The sequence below is a fragment of the Cetorhinus maximus genome, chromosome 16 (genome assembly GCF_964194155.1).
Source record: "Cetorhinus maximus chromosome 16, sCetMax3.hap1.1, whole genome shotgun sequence".
Taxonomy (NCBI): Eukaryota; Metazoa; Chordata; class Chondrichthyes; order Lamniformes; family Cetorhinidae; genus Cetorhinus; species Cetorhinus maximus.
Window position 1 is genome coordinate 106,366,988 of NC_135894.1, and position 19,862 is coordinate 106,386,849.

At 46.7% G+C, this 19,862-nt stretch overlaps 1 protein-coding gene across 1 annotated transcript in view; it reads right to left on the bottom strand.

The window, feature by feature from the left end:
* Positions 1–19,523, bottom strand: part of LOC144691915 (ubiquitin-associated and SH3 domain-containing protein A-like) — a 231,439-nt gene extending 211,916 nt beyond the window's left edge. Inside the window, exons 1-2 of the mRNA XM_078560489.1 lie at positions 19,403–19,523; positions 1,842–1,895 (exon numbers count right to left, since the gene is read on the bottom strand). Of these exons, the coding sequence (XP_078416615.1) occupies positions 1,842–1,895; positions 19,403–19,515 (167 nt within the window). The 5' untranslated portion in view covers positions 19,516–19,523. The remainder of the gene's footprint in view (positions 1–1,841; positions 1,896–19,402) is intronic.
* Between the last annotated feature and the right edge of the window lie 339 nt (positions 19,524–19,862).

The following is a 19,862-nucleotide window of genomic DNA, read 5'->3' on the forward strand; positions in this document are numbered from 1 at the left end:
TCAGGTCTTGTCTTCCTATCTCCAGCTCCCTTTCTCAGACCACTCCTTTTTTAAAAAAATGGAATAGCACCTCCACTCACTGCACCAAATTCCCTCAATCACCAAATCCCTGTCCTCTGTCAAAGTTGTACTTCATAAAACTGGACTCAAGTGATGGGGTGAGGGAGAATGACAGATGATGAATTTATAGATCCTTGCATTTATGAATGTCGGAATGAAACAGTTCATTCAAATTCTTTCCAAACATGTCCTAACCCTATAACTGAGCTAAAGCATACATTCTCCAAGTGAACTTTTCCATCATAATATCAGTGAGAGATTGTTGAGGAATCCTGTAACTACCCATACTCGCAGTTTCTCTGGAGGTCTTCCCATGATGCAGCAGTAGGGGTGGTTGGTGTGCTTTGGGCAAAGCGCAAAGCAGAGGTGCAGGGGGTGGGGGGTGGTTGGTAGTGCCACAGATACACCGTTGCCTGAGGATATTAGAGGTGAAGAAGCAATCTACAAAACTTTGATCAAAGTCTGACCAGGGAACAGCTGACCAGAGTTAGCTTTGGGTTGCATTTTCTAAAGTAGTGTTTGTTTTTACATCTTTGTGTCTGTGTGGTGTGTGAGAGTAACACACAGACAATGTTCCAACCCTGATTCTATGCAAGTTTGAGCCCATACACCTGGCTGTCTATCAGTATTCATTGTTGAGAGAAGTTTCATTTTTGTGAACAACAAGTACACTTCACCACTGGAAAATTTGGAAATAATGGCCAGATGTTAAAGCATTGCTGATGTTTGTTTTCATTTACAATGTAATAGCACTAATAATTAGAAAATAACTCTTCCTAGCTTCTGCAGGAATTTAACTGGTGCAGTGTTTGTTATCTTGTGTTACAATATCAGATCAGCCTATTTATAGCTTTGCAGAATGAGGTTAAATGTTGCAAACATTGAGCTGTGTATAGTTCACTACATCAAGCAAATCAAGAAAGGTGTAGTTGGCAAAAAGGCATCAAGCATGAATTATCCCCTCATATTTTGCTCAGGTTATCAAGATCCGGCTTCAAGATTGTCTGATTGGAGAGACAACACTGCCCACCCTTCCCCAGTTCCGCCCACCACGCCTCTCCTTCACTGGTTCCCCTTCCCTCCCTTGAGTTTGATTAACTTCACTGAGTTCTTTGAAGTAATGGCTGATATGCATTTGGACTTTTAAAACCTGTTTGATAAAGTGCCACAGAATAGGCTTGTTAGCAAACTTAAAGCCTATGGACTGAAAGGGGCAATGTTAGAGTGGGTACAAAATTGACTAAGGGACAGAGTAGTGGTGAAAGGTTGTTTATCAGATTGCAATGGTGACCCGGCGGGGTCGGTGCTTGGATCACTACTCTTTTCTGTGTTTTCTCAGTCTTGTCAGTGATTGGACCATTTCTGTGTATGGAGGGTAAACGGTGCCAGACTCCTTGGGCCAAATGTCTTCTGTGTGTTGTAACTTCTGGACATTTCTGCATGATGTGCAGGGGTATGGGGAAAAGGTCGGGCAATGGCACTAGGTCATAAGGCTCATTTGGAGAGCCGTTGCAGACATGATGGGCTGAATGGCCTCCTTCTATGCCGTTAAGATTCTGTGATATTGAATGGGCTGATTCCTTCCTGAAAATGTTCCAAATTCCTACACCTCCTATGTAGTTTCTTAATGTTAGAATTTCCCAGAACTGTTTGGAGGTGGTTGGTGTCGCCTGCTCAGGTGAGTCTGTAAACCTACAGAATCAAATTTCAATTTCACAAACATTACAAAACAAATCTGATTTAGGATAGAAACCATGATCAGTACCCATCACCTCACTCACCAATCAGCAGCCTCTTGTGTGCTCCTTCCTCCTGTTGCAGCTAAAGCCTTCCGCCTGCAGAGACAGTTAAACAAATAACTCACAAAGTCAGACATTAGGGACAAAGTTTATCTTCTTCACACAGAGTGTGATCTAAAGAGTGGATCCATGGGATGAAAGTTTGTCCCATGGTTGATTTCCAGTCATGTGGTGAAGGGAATCCCTTACACCAGTAAGAACATAAGAATGTTATGGCACAGCCAATGGTAAATGCTGAGTTGTTGAAATCCCAAAGGGAAACTTGAAACAACTGGCACAATATGTTTTGCAATTTGTATAAATTTCAAGATGCATGCCTTGAATTCAGTAGTAATAAGACCACCAAGTCTTACAGGTTTTTACAAAACTAGATTAAACATTAACAAGAAAAGTGATTTTTAAGCACATACATAGATCTACAAATCACGACTATGATAACTTCTAAATCCCCTCATCAATCTAACTCCCAGTTACACTTTTGTTAAGGCAACAGTAAGACACATAGATTTTAAATGCCCCTGGCAAGGTGACGCACAATACCCTGGACGAATTGATTTCTAAGTGCGTTTTCTTAACTACGGTTCTTTGAAAACAGCAGCTTAAGGCAAAGATGCTGAAGGCTTTTCTCACTTGTTAGATCTTAAAAATGCCTAGCCTTACACACAGCCTTCAGTCCTTTATACACATTTTCCCTTTGAATGCAAATACCCATTGTTTCACTATGTTTTTGGGCTTTACCTTTCTAATAACAAAAATCTCTCATAGTACTAAGGTTACCAGTAATCTTTGGGAAAAATAAACACACTGGGCGGAATCGTTCCAGATTTGCACTAAGTGTGGTAGTGGGCGGGTAAAACGACATTTTACCTGCCGGCTGCGATGATGGGTTTTCATGTTGTATTGTCCCAAACTTGCCTTTATCAATCAAGGCATAGATTACAAAAGTAGGGAGATCATGTTGGAGTTGTATAGAACCTTGGTGAGGCCACAGTTGGAGTACTATGTGCAGTTCTGGTTGCCACATTATAGGAAAGATGTGATTGCACTGGAGGGGGTGCAGAGGAGATTCACCAGGATGTTGCCTGGGATGAAACATTTAAGTATGAAGAGAGGTTGGATAGACTTGGGTTGTTTTCCTTGGAGTAGAGAAGACTGAGGGGTGACCTGATCGAGATGTACAAGATGATGAGGGGCATGGACAGGGTGGATAGTGAGCAGCTGTTCCCCTTAGTTGAAGGGTCAGTCACAAGGGGGTGTAAGTTCAAGATGAGGGGCAGGAGGTTTAGGGGGGATGTGAGGAAAAACTTTTTTACCCAGAGGGTGGTGACGGTCTGGAATGCGCTGCCTGGGAGGGTGGTGGAGGCGGGTTGCCTCACATCCTTTAAAAAGTACCTGGATGAGCACTTGGCACGTCATAACATTCAAGGCTATGGGCCAAGTGCTGGTAAATGGGATTAGGTAGGTAGGTCAGGTGTTTCTCACATGTCAGTGCAGACTCGATGGGTCGAAGGGCCTCTTCTGCACTGTGATTCTGTGATTCTGCCTCATTATTTATGCACTCCCGGGAAGCACGCCATTTCCATGGCCGGGGGAACGCTCATTCACCCACCTGCCATCATCCCACCACTGCACCACGCCAGGTGCCATGTTTAACGTCCAGCTGGAAGCACCCATCTCAGTGCTTCCAGCTCACCACTGCTGCTCGGAAGACATGGCCCCGAAACTGAAGAAGACTCCAGCCCCCAGGTTCAGTGACTTTTGGATGCAGTGGAAGCCGCCAGCATGTCCTCTACCCCAAAACAAAAACAGAATTACCTGGAAAAACTCAGCAGGTCTGGCAGCATCGGTGGAGAAGAAAAGAGTTGACGTTCGAGTCCTCATGACCCTTCAACAGAACTGAGTAATATTAGGAGAGGGGTGAAATATAAGCTGGTTTAAGGTAGCGGGGGGGTTGGGGGGAGAGAAGTTGGGGGCGGGGTGGTTGTAGGGACAAGCAAGCAGTGATAGGAGCAGAAAATCAAAAGATGTTACAGACAAAGGAACAAAGAACAGAACTGTCCCGGCAGACCGATCGTGTCAGCCTTTTCCTGCCCCACGGAACTCATTTCTCATTATCTTAACTCTCTTCTCTCTCCCCTTGTCCAGTCCCTTCCCACCTACATCCGTGATTCCTCTGACACCCAACATCACATCAACAATTTCCAGTTCCCTGGCCCCAACCGCCTCCTCTTCACCATGGACGTCCAATCCCTCTACACCTCCATCCCCCACCGGGAGGGTCTGAGGGCCCTTAGCTTCTTCCTCGAACAGAGGCCCGAACAATCCCCATCCACCACTACTCTCCTCCGTCTGGCTGAACTTGTTCTCACACTGAACAATTTCTCCTTTAACTCCTCTCACTTCCTCCAAATAAAAGGTGTGGCTATGGGTACCCGCATGGGCCCCAGCTATGCCTGTCTCTTTATGGGGTATGTGGAACATTCCTTGTTCCAGTCCTACTCCGGCCCCCTCCCACAACTCTTTCTCCGGTACATCGATGATTACTTCGGTGCTGCTTCATGCTCTAGTCGGGACCTGGAAAAATTTATTAATTTTGCTTCCAATCTCCACCCCTCCATCATTTTCACATGGTCCATCTCTGACACTTCCCTTCCCTCCCTTGACCTCTCTGTCTCAATTTCTGGTGATAGACTGTCCACCAATATCCATTACAAGCCTACCGACTCCCACAGCTACCTCGACTACAGCTCCTCACACCCCGCTTCCTGTAAGGACTCCATCCCATTCTCTCAGTTCCTTCGCCTCCGTCGCATCTGTTCTAATGATGCTACCTTCAAAAACAGTTCCTCTGACATGTCCTTCTTCCTTAACTGAGGTTTTCCACCCACGGTCGTTGACAGGGCCCTCAACCGTGTCCGGCCCATCTCCCACGCATCCGCCCTCATGCCTTCTCCTCCCTCCCAGAAACACGATAGGGTCCTCCTTGTCCTCACTTATCACCCCACCAGCCTCTGCATTCAAAGGATCATCCTCCGCCATTTCCGCCAACTCCAGCATGATGCCACCACCAAACACATCTTCCCTTCACCCCCCCTGGCAGCATTCCGTAGGGATCATTCCCTCCGGGTCCACTCCTCCATCACTCCCTACTCCTCAACCCCCACCTATGGCACCTCCCCATGCCCACGCAAAAGATGCAACACCTGCCCCTTCACTTCCTCTCTCCTCACCGTCCAAGGGCCCAAACACTCCTTTCAAGTGAAGCAGCATTTCACTTGCATTTCCCCTAACTTAGTCTACTGCATTCGTTGCTCCCAATGCGGTCTCCTCTACAATGGAGAGACCAAACGTAAACTGGGCGACCGCTTTGCAGAACACCTGCGGTCTGTCCGCAAGAAAGACCCAAACCTCCCTGTCGCTTGCCATTTTAACACTCCACCCTGCTCTCTTGCCCACATGTCTGTCCTTGGCTTGCTGCTTTGTTCCAGTAAAGCCCAACACAAACTGGAGGAACAGCACCTCATCTTCTGACTAGGCACTTTACAGCTTTCTGGACTGAATATTGAATTCAACAACTTTAGATCTTGAACTCCCTCCTCCATCCCCACCCCCTTCCCGTTTCTTCCCCCTCCCTTTTGTTTTTTCCAATAATTATATAGATTTTTCTTTTCCCACCTATTTCCATTATTTTTAAATCTATACCTTTAATGCCCTGTTAGTCTTTCCACCCCACCCCCACTAGAGCTGTACCTTGAGTCTCCTGCCATCCATTCTTAATTAGCACATTTGTTTAGATAATATCACCACCTTCAACACCTCTTTGTTCCTTTGTCTGTGACATCTTTTGATTATCTGCTCCTATCACTGCTTGCTTGTGCCTACAGCCACCCTCACCCCAACTTCTCTCCCCCCACCGCCCCCCACCTTAAACCATCTTATATTTCACCCCTCTCCTAATATTATTCAGTTCGAGCTGACATTGCGCTACATCAGGGAGGGGGAAAGTTACCTGGACACTTTGCCCCAGGAGGCGGTCACACCCCTCAGATTAGGTAATTCAAATTAGGTATGTGATCAGGGAAAGGAGGGTGTGGCTACAGGTGAAGCAGGTTTGGGGGCCCAGGGCATAGCGTTCGATGAGCCTCGGACCCTGCAACTGTTCAACTGTTATAATGTTCTTGCAAGCTGTGTGGACAAGAGCGGGGACTGCAGGGAGGATGAGAGAACTGATCATGGCACCGTGGTACAGGGAGCCATTCAAGTCGGGGGAAGAAATAGGAATGTAGCAGTGGTAGGGGACAGTATAATTAGGGGGATAGACACTGTTCTCTGCAGCCGTGAGTGTGAGTCCCAAAGGCTGTGTTGCCTGCCCAGTGCCAGGGTTAAGAACATCTCCTCAGGTCTGGAGAGGAACTTGGAGTGGGAGGGGAGGGACACAGTTGTCGTCGTCCATGTTGGTACCAATGACATTGATAGGACTAAAAAGGAGGTTCTGCTGAGAGAATTTGAACAGTTAGGAGCTAAATTAAAAAGCAGAACCTCCAAGGTGATAATCTCGGGATTACTACCTGAGCCACAGGCAAACTGGCATAGGGTAAATAAAGTCAAGGAGTTAAATGTGTGGCTTTGAGATTGGTGTGGGAGGAATGGGTTTCAGGTCATGAGGCACTGGCACCAGTACTGGGGTAGAAGGCAGCTGTTCCAGTGGAAGGGCTTCACTTTAACCATCTGGGGCCAGTGTCCTGGTGAACCGAATAACTAGGGCTGTAGAGAGGACTTTAAACTAAATAGGAGGGGGGAGGGTTCTGAAAAGGGGAGATGTAGGCTAACCAAGCAAAAGGACATGGCAGCCTTGCAGGGCAGATATTTAGGTAATGATACCCAGAGTGTGACAGGAAGGGACAGAATATACAAACATTAAAAAAAGCAGCAAATAAGGTCAAAAGGGAAAAAATGGTAAAAAAGCAACATTAATGGCTCTTTACTTAAATTCACGTAGTATTCCGAACAAAATAAATGAACAGCACAAATAGAAGTTAATGTGTATGATCTTATACCATTATGGAGACATGGTTAAAAGGAGATCAAAGCTGGGAACTAAATATTCAGGGGTATGTGACTTTTCGAAAGGACAGGCAGGAAGGAAAGGGCGGTGGGGTAGCTTTGTTAGTACGAGATGGAATAAGTGCGATAGCAAGAAATGATTTTGGATCAGAAGATGTAGAATCCTTATGGGTGGAGGTAAGAAATAACAAGGGGAAGAAGACACTGGTGGGAGTTCTCTATAGGCCCCCTAACAGTAGCTATACTGTAGGACAGAGAATAAATCAGAAGATAATAAGGGCATGTACAAAAGGCAGTATATTAATCATGAGTGACTTTAATCTTCCTGATTTTCCTTTGGAAAATCAAATTGGCAGAGGTAGACATGAGCAAGAATTCATAGAGTGTATTGGGAACGGTTTCTTAGAACAATATATAACGAATCCAAACAGGGATCAGGCTATTTTGGATCTGGTAATATGTAATGAGGCAGGTTTAATAAATGATCCCAGAGTAAAGGATCCCCTAGGAAACATTGACCATAATATGGTAGAATTTAGCATTCAGTTTGAGAGTGAGAAACCTGGGTCAGAAACAACTGAGCTAAACTTAAATCAGGGTAATTACAATGGAATGAGGGCAGAGTTGGCTGGAGTGGAGTGGGAAAGGAGTTTAGCAGAAAAGATGGTTGATGAACAATGGCAGACATTTAAGAAACTAGTTCATGACCCACAACAAAGATATATCCCAGTGAGAAAGAAGGATTGTAGGAAGGGATAAACCAACCACGGTTAACCAAAGAAGTTAAGGACAGTATCAAATTGAAAGAAAAAACATACAATGTGGCAAAGATTAGTGGTAAGCCGGAGGATTGGGAAAGTTTTAAAAACCAACAAAAGATGACCATAAAAAAATAAAGATGGAGAAAATAAACTTTGAGGGTAAACTAGCGAGTAATATAAAAATGGACAGTAAGAACTTCTTTAAATATATAAAGAGGAAGAGAGAGACCAAAATGAACATAGGCTCCTTGGAGAATGAGGCTGGGGAAATAATAATGGGGAACCAGGAAATGGCAGAGGAGTTGAATAAATACTTTGCTTCAGTCTTCAGTAGAAGATACTAATAGTATTCCAAAAATACTAAATAATCAAGGGGCAGAAGGAGGGGAGGAAATAAATACAATAACTATCACTGGAGAAAAAGGCCTCTGGACCAGATGGGCTGCACCCTAGGATATTAAAGGAAGTAGCTACAGAGATAGTGGATACACTGGTAGTAATCTTCCATGAATCCTTAGATTCTGGAAAAGTCCCAGAGGATTGGAGAACGGCCAATGTAGCCCCCTTATTCAAAATGGGAGGGAGATAAAAAAACAGGTAACTACAGGCCAGTTAGCTTAACATCAGTCATTGGGAAAGTGTTGGTGTTTATTATAAAGGATGTAATAGCAGAGCATTTAGAATTACATAATCTAATCAAGCAGAATTAGTATGGCTTCATGAAGGGGAAATCATGCCTAACAAATTTATTAGAATTCTTTGAGGAGGTAACAAGCAGGATAGATAAAGGGGAACCAATAGATGTAATATATTTGGATTTCCAAAAGGCATTTGATAAGGTACCACACATAAGGTTACTTAATAAGATAAGAGCCCATGGTGTTGGGGGTAGCATATTAGCATGGATAGAGGATTGGATAATGAATAGAAGACAGAGAGTTGGGATAAGGGTGTCATTTTCAGGATGGCAACCTGTAACTAGTGGAGTGCCACAGGGATCAGTGCTGGGGCCTCAATTATTTACAATATATATTAATGACTTGGATGAGGGAAGTGAATGTACTATCGCCAAGTTTGCGGATGACACAAAAATAGATGGGAAGGCAGTGGTGAGGATGACACAAGGAGCCTACAGAGGGATATAGACAGGTTAAGTGAGTGGGCAAAAACATGGCAATGGAATATAATGTTGAAAACGCGATGTTGTGCACTTTGGCAGGAAGAAGAGAGGAGCTGAATATTATTTAAATGGAGAAAGACTGCAGAAAGCTGCAGCACAGGGATTTGGAAGTCCTTATGCGTGAATCCCAAAAAGTTAACACAAGTTCAGCAGGTAATAGGAAAGGCAAATGGAATGTTGGCCTTTATTTCAAAGGGAATGGAGTATAAAAATAGGGAAAAGCAAAATACTGCGGATGCTGGAGATCTGAAACAAGAACAAAAATAGCTGGTAAAACTCAGCGGTCTGACAGCATCTGCGGAGAGGAATACAGTTAACATTTCGAGTCCGAATGACTCTTCATCAGAACTAAGAAATATAGAAATGTGGTGAAATATAAGCTGTTTGAGGGGGGTGGGACAGGTAGAGCTGGATAGGGGGCCAGTGATAGGTGGAGGCAAAGAAGAGATTTGCAAAGATGTCATAGACAAAAGGACAAAGAGGTGTTGAAGGTGGTGATATTATCTAAAGGAATGTGCTAATTAAGGGTAGAAAGCAGGACAAGCAAGGTACAGATAGCCCTAGTGGGGGTGGGGTGGGGGGAAGGGATCGAAATAGGCTAAAAGGTGGAGATAAAACAATGGATGGAAATACATTTAAAAATAATGGAAATAGGTGGGAAAAGAAAAATATGTAATAAAAAGAGTAATAAATTATTGGAAAAAAGGGGTATCGGAAAGGGGGTGGGGCTGGAGGAGAGAGTTTATGATCAGAAGTTGTTGAACTCAATATTCAGTCCGGAAGGCTGTAAAGTGCCTAGTCGGAAGATGAGGTGCTGTTCCTCCAGTTTGCGTTGAGCTTCACTGGAACATTGCAACAGGCCAAGGACGGACATGTGGACATGAGAGCAGGGTGGAGTGTTGAAATGGCAAGCGACAGGGAGGTCTGGGTGATGCTTGCGGACAGACCGAAGGTGTTCTGCAAAGCAGTCACCCAGTCTGGGTTTGGTCTCTCCAATGTAGAGGAAACCGCATTGGGAGCGGCGAATGCAGTAGACTAAGTTGAGGGAAGTGCAAGTGAAATGCTGCTTCACTTGAAAGGAGTGTTTGGGCCCCTGGACGGTGAGGAGAGGGGAAGTAAAGGGGCAGGTGTTGCACCTTCTGCGGTTGCATGGGAAGGTGCCGTGGGAGGGGGTTGAGGTGTAGGGGGTGATGGAGGAGTGGACCAGGGTGTCATGGAGGGAACGATCCCTGCGGAATGCCGCTGGGGGGGTGAATGCCTGGCGGTATTCTGCAGGGATCGTTCATCAGCCATCAACCCCGCTGCTGTATCACGCCGGGCTCCATGTTTAAAGTCCAGTCACAAACACAGCGCTCATTGCTTCCAGCTCACCACCGCTGCCTGGGAGACATGGCCAGCAAAGGAAAAAAGACTACAGACCCCGCTTCAACGAGGGGTCCCTTGAGCAACTGCTGGATGCCATGGAGGCCCGATGGGATGTACTCTACCCCTGCAGGATGGGCAGCAATGTCACCAATCTACCCTGGGAGGCAGTGGCAGCGGTGGTCTGTGCTAACATCCTTCAGAAGAGGGTAGCCGCCCAGTGCCACAAGAGGATGAATGATCTCCTCCGATCTGCCAAGGTAAGTCACTCTACCCATTACTCTCGCCTCACACTCTCTCAAACCCGTCACACGTCCACAGGGCCCTCAGTCACTGTTAGTGCGAGGGACATCATCATTCACTCTCTCTCACTCACCGTCATTGTCTTCATCCCGTCCATAGGACCACTCACCACCCACACAGGCCAGGCATACTTGTCATCTGGCCTGGCAGGTGTCCTGCTTACACCCTCCATCTCTATCCATGCAGGACAAGCTGGCATTCAACAATAGAGAGGCCGCAGACCAGTGGTGAAATGCCCGAAATCAAGGTTCTCATGGACTTTGAAAACAGAGCCATCCATCTGGCTGGCGATGACCGGGACCGGTCCTGTGCTGACGGTGAGGTCAGTGCTGTTCTACCAAGTGAGGATCCAGCAGTGAAACATCCATCAGATAACCATGCTGTGAGTGATGTGTCCTGTTTCACAGGCCACTGCCCTGCACTCATTATCTCCCCTTGCTCTCGCAGGCACATCTGGGAAACAGCCAACAGAGTCCATGACCCAGGGCCTCCAATCAAGCTCCGAAGAAACCACTGAAGAGGAATCTTGAGGCACCTTCCCTGAAGTCCCATCACAGCGTCACTCACACCCTCCACCAGCGCAGGGACACACACCTTGGTGGGACCTAGCTTTACAGTAGCCCTGGGATCACAATCTGGTAAGTACATCGCACTGTAGGATGGGATCAGACAGTGCGATCGGCAGGCACTTGCCAGGCGTCTGGCACTTGGAGGACAGCTGGAGGCCAGAACGTTGCTGAGTCCGAGTCAGATGACGAGCCTCTGGACTCGGTCATGTCACAGCTGCTGGAGCTGCAAAGGCAAACTCAGGAACATCAGGAAGGGATGTCCACTGCACTCCTCAGACTGCTAGGCACAATGGAGGAGTCTGTCCATCTTCAGGCTGAGGTGATAGCTCCGGCATTGCAACGCACCAAGGTCACCACTGGCAGGATGGCGGCCACCATGGAGACCTTCGTCAAGGACTTCGTTCCTTCACTGCTGTGCAGGCTGAACTCCATCACTGATACCACAGTTGGCCTCCAACAGTGTGTACACAAGAGGGGTGCCAGGCTGCTCGATCTCACTCCAGCTACCCCTTCTCCTCAAGGAGTCAGCCTGTGCCCCCGGGGCACCCATAGGGAGGAGGATCCGCAGGTGCATAGTCCAGGCCCATCCATCCAGGTGACTCCAAGGGTATCTGGCCCATCCAAATCCCCTCCACCTGCACAGGCTGAGGAGGGTGCCACTGCCACACAGCAGGACCCTGAAAGCAGGCCAAGACCCTCCAGGTATCGACCCTCCAGAGGATGCCCGCAAAAGTCATCACAGACAGGGTGTCACAGGCAGCAGGCCGCCTCCACCTCAGCTGTGGATATCCCGGGAGCACCAAGATGTAGCAGCGAGGTTAGGAACGTTAAGGAGAATTAGTTGCACAGCCTGGGCACGGGTGTTGATCACTTGTACATAATGTTCACTATTGTCAATCAACTCTCAAGAACATCTCCCTGCCTATGGCTCCTTGTTCTGATGAGCAGTGTTTGTGTTAGTCAGATGTGAAATCTTTCTGCACAAGATAAAGGCAGATGTCTCAGTCCAGGGCCTCTTCCCTGTGTCTGTGCAGCCTTCAGACCACAGTGATGGTCCAGCCTCACACTCCCTGGAAACATTACTGATGCCTGCACCTCGCTGGTGCTGGTCATTGCTGCCAGAATGTAGTGGGCAGACATCACAGAGTTCTCTCATTCTCTCTGTGCTCTCAGCACCTTTAAGAAGGGGCTGGCCCCCATCACATCAGCATCTGTGACCACCGATGCTGTGCTCCAGCTCCTGTCATCATCATCCTCCTGGAATAGAGCATGTATTAGGGCCTCCACCACCTTTCCATGACAGGAGCATTCTCACAGAGGGTATTGCCTCTGAGATAGGCCAGACTGGAGTCAAACATTCACAACTGCGATATTAGGACCTATGGGGGCACCTAACTGCTTGTCATCATCGTCCTCCACAAATCTAGCAACTGAGGACCTCCTGAGCGCGCCTGCCTTACCTGGTCAGTGCAAGGGCCTCATCCCTGCCATCGTTGCCTCTGAGGACCTCCTCAGCCTCATCCCTGTTGGTGTCCTCCTCATCGGAGGAGACATGCAGCTCCTCCATCTCCTCCTCAGCCAGTTTGCCCATTGCAGCACAGCAGGTGATGACGATGCATGACACCCTCTGTGGACTGTATTGCAGGGCTCTACCAGACCGGTCCAGGCACCAGAACCTCATCTTCAGCATCCACCAAGTTGTGAGCTGCAGCATGAGCCTCATTATAGCGTCGCTCTGCTGCAGTCTGAGGCCGCTGCACAGGTATCATCAGCCACAGCATCTGCGGGTCTGCCCTTGTCCCCAAGGAGCCAACCCTGCAGCCTCTGTGGACCCTGGAAGACTGCAGGGATCTGTGAGTGACTCAGGATGTAGGCGTCGTGCACACTCCCTGGAAACCGTGCGCATACCTGCAGGATGTATTTCTGGTGGTCACACACCAGCTGCACATTCAGTGAGTGGAAGCCCTTGCGGTTGATGAAGTTCACTGAGTGTAGCGATGGAGACCTGAGCGCCACATGAGTGCAGTCAATCACACCCTGCTCCTGTGGGAATCCCGAGATCAGGGTGAATCCAATGGCCCTTGTATCCCGGCTGTCCCAGTCCTGGGCGAAATGCACAAAGTTGTGTGTCCTCGGAGATGGCATCCGTGACCTCATGGGCGCATTTGTGGGTGGAGGCTTGTCATATCCCACAGAGGTCACCTATGGAGCCCTGAAAGGAGTCACTGGCATAGAAATTGAGCACCGTGGACAGTTTCATAGCCGCTGGCAGTGGATGCCCTCCAGGTCCCCTTGGTGCCAAGTGGCACATGTGAAGTACCAGGTCCCTAGACGTGCAGTCATCAGCGACACTGGATCTCAATCATCTACAGGAATGACAGGCAGCGTCTATAGACCCTGGGTGTCGCTAGACGCTGACCAGCCACGGCTCACTGTCGCTCCTGGGCAGCGTGTGCGGGAGCCACTGCTGCCCCTTCTCCATGAGGTTGCTGCTCCTGCCTTTGTGCAGCCGAGTGCCTCAGTCGCTCTCTCCTCCATCTTCTCCACTCTCTGTAGGCCATCAGGCAGACAGCTTGGTCACCAGGATCCATGCCCCTGATGTGCTCCTCCTGCAGCATGAAAGAGAGAGAGAGAGACGTGGATATCACGGCTGTTTTTAGCACCTTTCCTGGCCCTGTGTGACCACCCGTTAATGCTTCCCGGAGATTGCTGGTCACCCCTCGGATGGCCAGAGATGAGTGCGCTGCATGGCTGCCCTGTCAACCTGCACCATGGGGGAGACAGGTTCAAACCGGGATGCTGAGATTGCAAGGGGCTGTGAGCGGCTCCAGCAGTGACTGCTACATGGCCAGTGTTGGCGAGGAGATTGTACAACATGTGCAGCCCAACTGCTCCACGGTCCAATAAAGTGGTGGAGGACTTAAAGTCTGTGCGGGGGGGGCGCTGGTGTGGGGGGTGCGGGTAGGGTGTGGTCTGTAGCAGTTGGTGGTACTTTGGTGCCTCCACATTGCTTGCATGTGTGGGCAGGCTAGGAGCCTGACCCCAATCATATCACTGTGGCTGTGCCTGATCTGTCTCAGTTGCAGAGGAATGGCCAGTTTATACAGGTGCCCCTAATGCGCGGCCACTCCCCTCACCTACACTGCCCCCCACCTCGATTTCTTGTGTGCGGGATCCAATGCCAGGGCAGCAGTTGCCCTCCACCCCCCCTGTTCTCCTCCACCGGCAACAGTCACCTCCAAGGATGTGCAGCAATTGCCCCCAGACACCTCCCACTGACAACAGTCACCTCTGTGGCAGGGCAGAACTTCACCCCGGCCCCCCGACGCCCCAAAGCCTGAAAAGCAACAGGCAACCCTGGCGAGCTCTGTAAAACGATGCTGTTCACTCACCTCCAGTTCCCCCAAAACGAAGGCCGCCAAGTGCACGTTGCCTGTGTGCTGTTGTGAAGCATGTTGGCGTGCTTTCCCGCTGACGTGGCCGGACGATCCGGCGGGCATGCAAGACCCTGGTGGGATGGCCTTTTAATGAGCCGTCATGAAACCAATCACGCCATATTGTCCGGGCATGCCATCTATCATGCCTGCTACCAGCGGGCATGGAAAATTCCACCCATAGCTTCCTAATCTACCATAGCTAATTTGCCCCTCATGCCTTTATAGTTTCCTTTGTTTAGATTTAAGAACATAGTCTCTTATTCAACTGCAATCACTTTCAAACTTAATGTAAAATTCCACCATAATATGGTCACTCTTTCCTAAAGGCTCCTTTACAACAAGAGTAAATCTGAGAAGGTCTCATCAATAGAAATTAATTATGTGGGTACACTTATCCCTATATCCAAACTTTCCATATGTTCATGCCAAAGTTTAGTCTAATGATATTACCCTGTTAACTTAATAAAACTCATCATGAGCTCTCTGTATTGCACCCACTGCTCTTCCACTAAAATCCTCTTTAACACAATCCTCTTGATCACCTCACTGTTCAGCCTCTATAGCATTATGGGATATGTTCTACATTTAATGCACTATACAGAGCAGGGCTTCCCAAATTGTGGGTCCTGATGTTTTGATTTTGTGGTTGTGAGCTCTGAAGCAGAAATAGCTTTTGTGGAGCTTGAACTGAATGCAAGGTCCCTTTAAATCTTTCGGGTTTTATTTCTATTGATTTGCATGGCCTAATGGACAAATCTTTGAGGCCTGATCGCTGCTGCAAAAAGAGCCTGTGAAAAGATAGATGTCTGCTTAATTCCCAGCACATGAACACCTCTCCTCCTCACTCAGGAGTTAACCCTCGCCTTCCCCCTCCCCAGGGTCACACGAAGTTTGACACCAGAATCACAGAATCTTTACAGTGCAGAAGGAGGCCCATTGAGTCTGCACTGGCTCACTGAAAGGGCATTCTACCTAATCCCACTCCCCTGCCTTATCCCCGTAACCTTGCACATTCTTTCTTTTCAGATAGCAATCCAATTCCCTTTTGAATATCTTGATCAAACTGCCTCCACCACCCTTTCAGGAAGTTTGTTCCAGGTTCCAACCACCCTCTGGGTGAAAAAAAAAATCCTCACATCACTTCTACTCCTTTTGCCCATGATTTTGAATCTGTTCCCTCTAGTTCTTGGGAAGCACTGATTGAGGCAGGTTCCTATAGATACATGTGCAGTGCAATTGAGGCGTGGACTGAATGATAAGCTTATTGGCTGTTCTATTTCATGATTTTTTACTAAGTGAAATCCTGCCTCCTTATTCTATGTAAATCACACATACAATTGGATTGTTCTGCTTTTGGGAGCATATCTGACCCAGCCCTAACACAATTCATAACCCTATCCTAAGCATGGTCCTAACCCTAACACTGACCATTGCCAATAGCCCCTATCCTAACTATAACCCCAACCCTATGTACTAACCGTAACCTTAACGTTTTTGTTCATAGAATGTCCCCTTCCTACAAATCCATTGTTTGAAAGAGATCTTTGCCGCAGTGATGACCATCTGTTTTGGGTCCTTGGAGCTACTGTCCAGGAACATCTGCTCTCTGGTCACTAACCTGAATATCTTTAGTTGGACCTACAAACCAAGGATTACTTCTTGTTCTGTGCTTTGCTGCCTGCTCTGTTCTGATTGTCCAATCCCTAAGAGACACCTGTACAAGTGTCGAGCACCATTCTATTCAGGCACTCCTTTCTCCTCCCAGCGAGACCCAGGGAGGTGAGCCATGAGATATGTTGAGATCAGGTATAAGCAATATATCACAGTGTAAAATCCACATTGTTCAGGCTTTCTGGGGATCTCAATCTCCCTTGAATGGAGAGAGTGCTGGTGTAACTGAAAATAGCTCTAGTAACATCTTTTATTTCTGAATAAACAGCCTTGAAGGAAGTCTTGTGGTGCAGTGGGTAGCATCCCTGCCCCTGACCAAAAGCTCTGGGTTCAAATCCCACTCCAGGACTTGATGGTCACAGAGGTGCATTCATAACACTGACAAATGGGTTGAATAGCAAATTGCAAATCCTTCTGGTGTACACCAATGGCAGCAGTAAGAGCACGAGAGATTCCTGGTCAGCTATAGAAGGAAATTGGAGTCTCTACCATCACTATCCATAGCTCTAGGCTACAAAATGATTGTAAAAAGTGTAAGCTGCTACAGCAACTCAGACTCCATGAGGGACCAGATGACTCAGTTTGCTGGATGGCCAGCATGAATCAGTTTGGAGCCACCAGTACAGGGTCTCAGAATAGGGGGCATTCCCAGGATTGGGGGGAGAAGAGGTCCTAGGATTGAGGGGGAGAAAATTCAAGAGGTGGGGAGGGTCATACAGCAAAGAAACAGGCCATTGAGCCCAACCAGTCCATGATGGTGTTTATGCTCCACTTGAGCCTCCTCCCATCTTTCCTCAATTATATGTATTATCGTTCCCCTCTATTCCCTTCTCTCTCTCCTGCTTTTCCAGCTTCCCCTTTAAATGCATTTGTACTATTCACTTCAAGCACTCCCTGTGGTAGTGAGTTCCACTTTCTCACCACTCTTTGGGTGGAGAAGTTTCTTCTGAATTCCCTATTGGATTTCTTGGTGACTATCTGATATCGATGGCCTCTTCCCCACAAGTGGAAACATTCTCTCTGTATCTACTCAATCAAAATCTTTCATAGTTTTAAAGACTTCTATTGGGTCACCCCTCAGCTTTCTATTTTTAACACGTCAGTCATTTTCTGATATGTATACCTCAGCATTTTTGATACCATCCTTGTAAACCTTCTTAGCACTTGTTTCAAAGCTTCTACATCTTTTTTATAATATGCCAACTAGAACTGCATGCAGCACTCTTTAAGTGTGTTCTAACTGAGATTCAATATAAGTTTAACAATACTTTCAATTCTAAGGTCTGATTTTAAGCCCCTGACACATGCATTTTTAGCGGGGGGCATGTACAATATGAGGGGCACCCAGCCCACCACCTTCCTGCCCACCCCTGAACTGTCTCTCATAATATGGTAGGTGGACTGGTGCCAAAATCGGCAGCCCGCCCGCCATATTTAATGAATAATACAGGGTCAAATGAGTTTGTTACCAAGTCAGTTGACCAGGATATTACAATGCCCATGCCATGATACTGTTGGCCTGGGCAGGCAGGCAGGAGTGGGCAGGCCAATTTTGAGGCCAAGTTGAAAAAAGGCCGGAAGAAAGGGGGAGCATATCACTGGGGGGTGCCCTGTGCCGATCAGGGGCACCCCCACCCCAAGGTGTCACCCCCCCCTTCATTCTTCACAGTCTGCCCTCCAAAACCTGCCCCCCTCACCCCACCTCTTCCTCCCCGTGATTTCTTGGATCCTTCCCTGCTCTAAAAGTTGGGCTATGTCTCTCTAGCATCCATCACTCTTCTTCCTGCTTGTCCTTGCAGTCTCCGCACTACCTAGACTGAGCACTGGCACTGCTGGAACTACTAGAGCTGCCAGCCAATCAGATTGCTCCTCTTAGTTACACAAAAATAATTTCAAACTTATTTTTGATGGGCCAGTTGGCAAAATGGCTAATGATTTGCATATTAATGAGGCTGACTGCTTATTTCAGGCAGGCCCTCCAGCCAAGCAGTAGGCTGTGGATCTGGATTAACAGGTGATGAGGCTTCACTGCCCTTACCATTATCTCAGAAACTATCCTGCTAAATCTGACCAACTAAGATATATTGCTCCTATAGAGACCAGCCCAACATTACATGCAGTCTCCTATATTACAACAGTGATGACACTTCAAGGGTACACCAGTGACTGAAGAGGTCTTTGGAACCTCCTGAGGTCATGAAAGCTGCCCAGGAAATGTAAGTTCCTTCTTTAATATTCCAGATGTGACTTTGTAGTCAGCTTGATGTCATTGTTGTTGTTATTATACATAAACCCACTAAATCTCTGAGCATCTTCCTAGCTTAAGTATACATATGGCTCGCTTTGAAAATCTGATGTATTTGTTTTGCAAAGTTTAATCCACAGTTCCCTATGCAAGATTTCTTGCATATTCAGCAGGTGCAGAATTATTATTATCACTTCTTTAAGAAACAAAATCTCAGTGTGGAAATCTTTCAATAAAGTACCTGGGAGATGGCAAAAGCTGTGTAAATGTTCAATGTAACAATTAGGCCAAGTATTAACCCTCATTGATCAATGTTTAGTCAAGCTTTTGAGTTTTCTGATTATGGCATTGACAGATAGTTGTTGCCACAATAAAATAAATGAACTGTAAAATCTCCTTTAGAAATGTGTTTATCAATAATTCATATTATAACTTATGAATTCATTAAACAGCTGCTGTATCATAATCAATATTACCCTCAGAGAAGCAGAGAAAGATATAACACAGAGAAGGCCATTTGACCCACTGTGCCTGTGCCAGCTTTTTGAAAGAGCCATCCAATTATCCAAACAAGTCCCACTCCCCCTGCTCTTTGGCCACAGCCCTAATTTCCCCCTTGAAGTTATTATCCAATTCCCTTTTGAAATTTACATTTGAATCTGCTTCCACCGCCCTTTCATGCAGCGCATTCCAGATCACAACTACGTAACAAAAATGATTTCCATCTCACCTCTGGTTCTTTTACCAATTAACTTAAATCCATTTCCATTGGTTACCAATCCTCTAATCTCACTAAAATCGGAATCCTTAAACAATTAAAGCCATTACTAAACATTTTTGAAAAAAAATCTGTTAAATCATCTGCAAATTCCAGATCCAAGTGAATAATGAAACCAAAAATCAGTAAAGTAAATCTTCATAACTTAAAAAAATTAAGAGCCAATTACTTACGCTATGTGTTCTGGGTAACCCATAGAAAGGACAGATTCAAGCAAAGGGAATGTGCTTCTGCTTTTTAGCTGAGCAGAGCACTTTGCATGCAGCTCGGTCTTACACTCCGCCATCTCACTGCTTCGTCAACAGCACAAGTAGTTTGCTCTCAAACCTCAAACACCCGTATGACCTTTTTAACAGATGGCTTCCTGTCAGTGCTGCTAAAGCTTACTCTGCAAAAGTGATGGTAAATTACACAAAAGAGTTAGAAGGATTGTTACTTTATAAAGAGCAATAATTTCAGTTTGATCTTTTAATCTTTCAGTTTACAAAACTATTTTTGTTAATATTTAAATAAATTTGACACACAATAGGAACGAAGCATTTTGATTTTGAGCAATTATGCAAAAATGTTAAAGGAAAGGTGTAGCTTGGTAGTTGTCAGACTTTTATTCATTCTGGAGATATGGGTGTTGCT